Genomic DNA, 9,008 nt, shown 5'->3' with positions numbered 1-9,008 from the left:
GGATAACAATGATCTCATCTGCACCAATCATGGGGATGGTACAGGAATGGGCAGCATTTCACTGTGTTGTGCCTGAGTGGCTATGAGTTGGGGGTTGACTCAAAGGCTAAAACAACATAAAGTATGTGCAAAGTGCAAATGGTTGCTTAGAAATCTAATCACCTAATTCTGCTTGGGCATAGTGCAGGAAGGTTCAATGGTTTTTGAACTTGAAGAATGAGAACTAGATCTGCCAGGTAGACAAGTGAAGAAAGATTACATGGAAACAATATATGTAAAAGCAAGGAGGCATACAAACATGGCACATCAAAGGTACTAAATATTAATTGTAGCTCAGTGGAGTTGCAGTGTGAACTGAAGGTGGAAACTATAAGGAAGAGTTAAGAGATGACTTAGATCACAAACCAGGTCATGACGGGCCTCAAGTGTCATTAAAAGTATCATTTTTTGTATTCAGAATTTTGACTAATGGAATTATATATTGCCATGTCCGAAAGCTCAATACAGCAACAGTCTAGAAGAGGAAACGGAGATACTAGAGACTTTTATTATAGTATACAGAAGATAAAGGCTTTAATTAGTGGGGATGACAATGAAATGTATTCTGTAGACATAATAAACTTTTATGATTGGTTTGATATGGTAAGTGAAAGGAAATCTGAGTTCAAAATCTCTTTGGTAACTTGGAGGATGGTAATAACAGATTGGGTAATTTTCGCCTCTCAAGAATGTTTATTTCAACTAATGGCTTAATAGTAGCCTGGTTTAAACCATGATTTTTCCACCTTCAGCAAGGTTCCAAGGTGGCATAAATTATTTGCCCTCGACTGCTAGCCAAAAGGCTGGTGGTTCAAACCCAACACAGAAGAAAAGGCCTGGCTTCTGTTAATATTACAGTCAAGAAAATCCTACGGAGCAGTACTACTCTGCAACACGCGGGCTGCCAGGAGTCAGAATTGACTTGACAGCAACTCCCAGTAACAACCATCTCCAGTGGTGGTCAACACTGGAGATCGACACTGGAACTTCAGTACTAGAGGGGCTTATGAGCGGCAAGAGTCCCTGGGTGGCACGAACAGGTAAGCACTTGACTAACCAAAATGTGGGTGATTCAAATCCACCCAGAACTGCCTCAGAAGATAGGGCTGGTGATCTAAGTTCAAAATGTCACACAGCCTGGAAAGCGCTATGGAACACAGCTCTTCTCTGCAACACATGCGTGGCAGTTTTTTTTTTTTTTTTTTTAATGAGCAGCAAGCAGTTGGAAGCTGTGGTTACTAGAGGACTTATCTTACGTAAGATTACTAAACAATGGTAATGGTATATTTTGCAAAATACTTAAGATTAATAAACGATTCTGTTGAGCTGATGCATATGGGGAGATTGCCCTACTCCCACTAAGCTATCTTGTGGAGTGCCATCACTATCGTCACTACCTTCACTTGGCTGGCTTTTGCCTGGTCAGAGAATTCCGTTATCATGCTGACACAATGTACCAGCCGTGTCACATGCATGATCATCACCCACACATTCAGCACTCTGAAGTTAGAATTTAAGCCTGAAGTATTGTTTTCTTTTTAAATTTGTTATTCAATACATAGCTAACTAATACTGAAATATTCCCCAGTATGATGTGCAGGAGTGTTCCAAACTCAAACATGGTTTCAGATTTTAAATCTCAACCTCTGTAAACCTGTTTGTCCTTCAATAAAATGCGGATAACGACCTGGCACTGTTGTAAAGAATGTAAGTGTCCATCAAAGGTTTGACACATAGTAAATGTTCAATAGGTTTTTTTGGATGATTTACATACGTAAAACATATTTTTTGGAATTTTATGAATGGCCTCAGGAACACTAACATAGTCAATTAACTTCGAATCACTCCATTAAAGTATACTTCTAATTTACAAACATTTCAAAAATCCTTGGGTAGAAGACATGGCAGATATTTTAGTATCTTTTGTGTGTGTGCGTGATGGAGGGGAGAGAAGCTCAAATAGTACCAAGTCTTCTTCCCATTGATTTTTCTTTAAAAGAGAAAAACATTTTAACATGTAGTATTAAAATAGCTAATGTTAACAGGTAACAGATCTAAAAAGTGATTGGCACTGTTAATAAGGAAACTAAGGCCCAGTATGACACAGTGACTTTGCAAACCTCCTTTGTGACAATCACATGGTAACCATAAACTCAGTTTATCAATGCAAAAATGTAACTTTAGGTAATCTCCCTTGCTTCCTGAGATAATTCTTCAAATTCCTGAATAATTGGGGTAACTTTCAGCATTGTAAAACCTCCTGTCTGCGTATGCCTAAAAATATGTGCAAATCAATGGGTAGGAGGTGGCCAGGCCAGACACACCTAGTAACCTGATGCCAGCTTATCTCAGTAAGGTGGGACACGGTTCAGTCAACTCCATCAAGTCAAGCCAATGCTGATGCTTTACTTTACTCCCTTCCTCTTCTCTTTAAGAGCTTCATTTCAACTAGCCTACACTGTGATTCATTTTTTTAGAAACAGAATGGTCTCCCCCATGCACATAGAATAATTGCTTTAAAAAAATAAATGCTGTGTTTTGTGTTTTGTTTGCTCTTTATCACAATCTTTATCAAAGGGTTTTTACTAGCAATAAGTAAGGGAGGCTGTTAGCTACCATCTTTGTGTTTAGTGAAGATAGCAGGCACACAAGCAGTGGAATGTATGCTGCCCAGGATCCCAGAACACCAAACCAAAACCAAACCCGTTGCCGTCGAATCGATTCCAACTCATAGCGACCCTACAGGACAGAGTAGAACTGCCCCATTTGGTTTCCAAGGAGTGCCTGGTGGATTCGAACTGCTGACCTTCTGGTTAGCAGCCGTAGCTCTTAACCGCTATGCTACCAGGGTTTCTGATCCCAGAATAGATTCTAGTTATTCTGCCCCTTTAGGCCTCATTTTCCCCATCTGCAAAGTTAGGAGATTGGCCTTATTAGTCATTCTTCTTGGCATGGAAGTATACACTCATTTCTATGGCCAACAGCCATTTGTCACTTTTACCAATTTTTTGCTACATTTTTCACACATTGGCTTAATGGGTGTGCTGACGAGGAGTTCTATCAATATTATGAAGGAGCTTTTAAAAATTCTAGGTGTTTGGCATAAGGACAGGCTTCTGCCAGAGATGCAGGGTGGACCCCATTTTTGCTTTTTACTGCTTATTCTGAGCTGACTTTCAAAAGTCAGCTAACCAGCATACCGCACGAAGCCTGTGGGCTCCCCTCCTTCTCACAGCATGCTCCCAAGGAGGGTATTCACTCAGGCTGGCCCTAAAATATCCAGATTAACAAGATTTTAACTGACTCAAACTTTTATCATTAACAGATTAACAAAACAACCCTTACAGGTCCTTGCAACTGTCTAGTGTCCGCTGAAGCACGATTTTCTAAATGCCAACCAATCAGAATTTTTTTCCTTGTAAATTCCTGCATTTTCTGTATTTAAACTCTGGGAAAAATTCTTTTGTAGGAGCGCTTTTGTGAATCTTCAGCAAGTGCTGCCCGATCTGGATCACTGTTCCATCAACACATCTTTTTGCTTTAACTTTAACAGAAGCTTCTGTTCCCCCTTTAACAAGGAGAGTAGACAATATGGTTTCAGTATAAAATATGTATTTTCTCAAGATGTTAATTATGCACCAATAATGCATTTAAACTAAATACTTCCGAGCATTCTACACAAGAACTTAAGAGATCACATTTAATATCAAAATAGCAATGTTTAAAAAATTGTTTTTAGAGTTTACTACAATAACATTTTCAAAATCAACAAACGAAAATATTAAATCACTTCACCACACAAATAAAACCCTTTGCTATTGAGTTGATTCCGACTTGTAGCGACCCTACAGGACAGAGGAGAACTTTCCCACAAGGCTTCCAAGGAATGGCTCGTGGGTTCGAACTGCCAACATTTCAGTTAGCAGCTTAGCTCTTAACCACTGCACTACCATGGCTCCAAATGGCTTAGAACCCCTGAAATTTTTAACTATGCAGATTTTTGTGCTAAAAACAAAAAAGAATAATCTAAATTAAACCAAAAACTCAAGGAATGGCTGTTTACAAATTTCTGTTAACTGGAAGCTTAACCTTCTCAGAACCAGGGGCCTTTGAACATAAATTTATAAAAATGAAAGCTTGCCCAAACATCAAATCTATCTACCTCAGCAAAGGCTTTTCCTCCTGATAACTCAGAATCCTTTTGTTCATCTGTCAAGTTTATGAACAGTATCTGGTTAGCTTCTTCAATTTAAGTACCAATGTCAAGGTTGTAATGTTGATTCCATTGCATTTTCTTACAAATTTTTCCCCACTGAGCCTAGGGTCTGTGATAGAGAACACACTTGTTTTATACTGCATGAGGAACTCAGCATATTTACTGAAAGCCTACTATATTCCCAGCTCTAGACAGAGCAAGATAGACACAGTGCCTGTCTTTGAGAGGTTGCCAACTATAACACAACAGAATTGGTTCTCAATCACTGTGAGCCTTTCAAGATTTGCATAGATATTGATTTCCTCTACAAGTAAACAAAACCCTTCCTTATGCAAGCTATTCTTTGGATGCTCACAAAAGGAATTTTGAAATCCATGTATTGACAAGGTCTACGCTCTGACTTACGTAATTGCCTTCTGCTACTTAAAACAATGTCCAGTATTTTGTTTATCTACTCAGGCCTCCCCAACAAACCCTCTGCAGTTTTGTCTATCCAGCTGGCTTTTTCTGTGACACTCTCAGCTTTTGGTTATCTTTCAGGTGTTGGCCTTTGTTGCCTTCCTCCTTACCAAAAACCCTGGTCATCTGGACCTCACTATCTTTTCTTTCCTGGCTTCTTATTCACACAGGTGACTAATCTTAACACGTTCTTAAACGGCGGTTCTTCAATAAGTATATCAAATTGAATCAGCATTTTCAACCAGCATTTCCTTGAGTTTTGTTGTAAATTTCAGATGTTCTTAGCAACAATACTTTCTTCCTAAAAGCCTCTTTGAACTACTATTCTCAAAGACAATGATTTCTTGAGGATTCCTGTTTTAAAAGTGGTACTAAAAGAGACTGCTAAAGGACTGCGTAATTCAGCAAAGGATGCTTCTAATGCAGTCAGTTATCAACACTTAAAGTATTGGATTCTGTCAAATCAGTTATAACCATTTGGTTTTCGATGTCAATTTATACATTTATGGACTAGATAAAAAAATACAATTTTTGGCAGTATGCTATTAAATTGAAAATTATATGCACACATGCAGCATGAAATTAAAAAACAAAAAACTTAGTAATCATAGATTATATATCAGTTGTCCCTTGGTATCCGTGGAGAGTTGGTTCTAGAACCCCCCACAGATACTAAAATCTGCAGATGCTTAAGTCCCTTATGTGAAACAGCATAGTATTTGCACATAACCTACACACATCCTCCAGGACACTTTAAATCATCTCTAGATTACTTATATCTAATGCAATGTAAATACTAAGTAGACAGTTGTTATACAGTACTGTATCGTTTAGAGAATAATGACAAGACAGAGGCAAACAATGCTCAAACAACCAGTGCTGGAAAGACGGAGGACTGTGAGATGGCAGGGGGCTACAGCAGGGTACACCTACACATTATTTCATTTGCAGGGATTCAGCACAGTGCTTGGCACATGGCAAATTCAAGTTTTGCTTTTTAGAACTTTTCCCCCCCGGATATTTTTGATCTGCGCTTGGTTCAATCCACAGATGGGGAACTCCCAGATATGAAGGGCCAACTGTAATTAAGACTTCAACTATTTATGAGTCCTGCAAGTCAGATGCTATCAAGCAGACTGCCATCCATCAACCAGATATATTTTTTTAAGTTTTAACTCAAGGACAAATAATTAAAACTCGGTAAACTTTAATTTTCCAAATGTTTTCAGAATTACCAGAAGTGTGGCCTAGTGGTTAAAAAAAAGCTATGGTTGCTAACCAAAGGGTTGGCAGTTTGAATCCACCAGGCGCTCCTTGGAAACTCTACATGGCAGTTCTGCTCTGTCCTACAGGGTCGCTATGAGCCGTAATCGACTCAACAGCAATGTTTTCTTTTTTTTTAATCCTCCAGTTAAAAACAGTTTCACGATCTGTTTCCCCTAAATGAACTAGGTCTTCATGTCGTGAGGTGGCAATGAGACACTGTTATGACCTTCTGTGGTGACGGCGGTCACACTTTATAAGCGTTCCCTCTTTACACTCAAGTGTGAATAACAAAAAAGTGTTAGAACAGTCAGCTTCCATTAACTATTGGCATTTTCATAATATTTTATAGAGAGTGATTTCAGTTTTACAAAAAAAAAAAACCCAAATTTATTTGAAAAGTGTGTTCCACGCAGCAGCTATTAACTTCCAACTCGATCTCTAGGAATAATTCGCAGTTCTGAACCATGCTTTAGAAAAACATTTCCTAAACAAACAGACAAAAAATACAGTTAGGTGTATAAAATACTGTAAGTTAACACTGCAATTACAACATACAAAAAACAAGAGACTGAAAAGAAAATATATACAAAAGCTCGAACAGCATTAGAAGCTAACGCTTTTCAAGACTTATTCCTGTTCCTTTTCTATCTTCATACTCCAACTAATGTTTGACATTTTAGATAAGAACACCAGCCATGGCAATGTGAAAAAACATGATCATTAAATAACAAAGTAATTAATTAAATTCTGAATATTTGCTTTAATACACAACAAAATATACCTAACGAAAGAAAAGTTAATAAATCTTAATTACCACACGTTGCAAAAGTTAAAAACCCTACCCTATTTTGGTTTAATTCCTGTTGAGGTTTTCTTCACATCCTGTAATGTATACAACTGATTTTGTTTTTATAGTGGTAAAAACATACACAAAACAAATGCCAATTCAACAATTTCTACATTTAAAATTCAGCAACACTGATTACATTCCTCAAGGCCCACAATCCTTCAGACCATCCTTTTCCAAATTACTCTACCACCATTCACATAAACTCCACACCCTCTAAGCAAAACTCCCCCTTTCCCCTCCCTCCCACCCCTGGTAACCACTAATAATCTTTGGTTTCTACATATTTGCATATTCCTATAAGTGAGATGATACAGTATTTGTCCTTTTGCAACTTATTTTGCTCAGCATGATGTTTTCAAGGTTTATCCGTGTTGTGACGTATTACCAGAACTTTTCTCTTTGTAACTAATATTCTTTTGCATATATATACCACATTTTGTTTATCCATGCATCTGCTGATGGACATTTAGGCTGTATCCACCTTTTAGATATTGTGAAAAGTGCTGTAATGAACACTGGTGTTTAGGTTTCTGAGTTCCTGCTTTCACTTCTCCTGGGTATATTCCTAGGATTGGGATTGCTGGGTCACATGGTTGTCCTATGTTCAACTTTTTGAGGAACCACCAAACTTTTCCCAGTTGCAGTACCGACATTCCCACCAGCAATGGATAAGAGCCCCAGTTTCTCCACACCTTGCTACTACCTAGTGTTCACCATCAATTTTTTTTCACTTTTCCATACACTTTATTTATATCCCCAAAATATGTAAGGTCTTGATTATGTGTAGTGAAATGGAAGGTAGGCTCTCTCTTCTCTTGTTGTTGTGTGCCATCGAGTCAATTCTAACTCATAATGACCCTACAGGACAAGGCGGAACTGCCCCATAAGGTTGCCTAGGCCGTAATCTTTTTTTTTCTCAATTGTGCTTTAAGTGAAAGTTTATAATTCAAGTCAGTTTCTCATATGAAAACGTATACACGCATTGTTATGTGACCTTGTTGCTCTCTCTACAATGTGACAGCACACTCCTCTCCACCCCGTATTCCCCATGTCCATTTAACCAGCTCCTGGCCCCCTCTGCCTTCTCATCTCGCCTCCAGACAGGAGCTGCCCACATAGTCTCATGTGTCTAACTTGAGCTAAGCAGCACAATCCTCACCAGTATCATTTTATGTCTTATACTCCAGTCTAATCTTTGTCTGAAGAGTTGGCTTCAGGAAAAGACTTTAGTTTTGGGCTAACAGACAGCCTGGGGGCCATGACCTCTGGGGTCCCTCCAGTCTCAGTCAGACAATTAAATCTGGTATCTTTACGAGAATTTGAGGTCTGCAATCCCTTTTTCCCCTGCTCCATCAGGGATTCTCTGGTGTGTTCTCTGTCAGGGCAGTCATTGGAAGCAGCTGGGCACCATCTAGTTCTTCTGGTCTCAGGCTGACGGAGTCTCCCGTTTATGTGGCCCTTTTGTTCTCTTGGGCTCATATTTTCCTTGTGTCTTTGGTATTCTTCATTCTCCTTTCCTCCAGTTGGGCTGAGGCCAGTTGATGCTCTTAGATGGCTGCTTGACCCCTGATGCCACACACCAAAGCGGGGTGCAGAATGTTTTAATACATTTTGTTAGAGCAACTGATCTAGACGTCCCCTGAAACCATGATCCCCAGAACCCTGCCTCTGCTACCCCCTTCCCTCAACTGTTTGTATTCAGGAAACTTATCAGCTTTTGGATAAGTTCAGTCGTGCTGACATCCCCCATACTGTGTGTTGTTCTTCCCTTCACATGAAATAATTCTTGTCTGCTATCTGGTATCTGGAAACCCTGGTGGTGTAGTGGTTAAGTGGTACAGATGCTAACCAAAAGGTCGGCAATTTGAATCTACCAGGCGCTCCTTGGAAACTCTATGGTGCAGTTCTACTCTGTCCTATAGGGCCGTTATGAGTTGGAATAGACTCAATGGCAATGAATTTGGACCTAATTAGTGAATACCCCTTTCCCTCTCCACCCTTGTAACCATCAAAGAATGTTTTCTTCTGTGTTCAAAACTTTTCTAGTTCTTTTAATAGTGATCTCATACAATATTTGTCCTTTTACGACCAATTTCACTCAGCATAATGCCTTCCAGATTCCTCCATGTTATGGAACGTTTCACGGATTCATCATTGTTCTTTACTGATGCGTAGTAT

The 9,008-nt window shown here is 39.1% G+C and overlaps 1 protein-coding gene across 1 annotated transcript in view; it reads right to left on the bottom strand.

The window, feature by feature from the left end:
- Nucleotides 1-528: 528 nt before the first annotated feature.
- UFM1 (ubiquitin fold modifier 1) overlaps nucleotides 529-9,008 on the bottom strand; it is a 31,596-nt gene continuing 23,116 nt past the window's right edge. Inside the window, exon 6 of the mRNA XM_049853381.1 lies at nucleotides 529-6,464. Coding sequence (XP_049709338.1) covers nucleotides 6,400-6,464 — 65 coding nt within the window. The 3' untranslated portion in view covers nucleotides 529-6,399. The remainder of the gene's footprint in view (nucleotides 6,465-9,008) is intronic.

This window comes from Elephas maximus, chromosome 14 (genome assembly GCF_024166365.1).
Source record: "Elephas maximus indicus isolate mEleMax1 chromosome 14, mEleMax1 primary haplotype, whole genome shotgun sequence".
Lineage (NCBI taxonomy): Eukaryota > Metazoa > Chordata > Mammalia > Proboscidea > Elephantidae > Elephas > Elephas maximus.
Note: the sequence above shows the minus strand (reverse complement) of the source record. Positions and strands in the feature narration are given on the sequence as shown.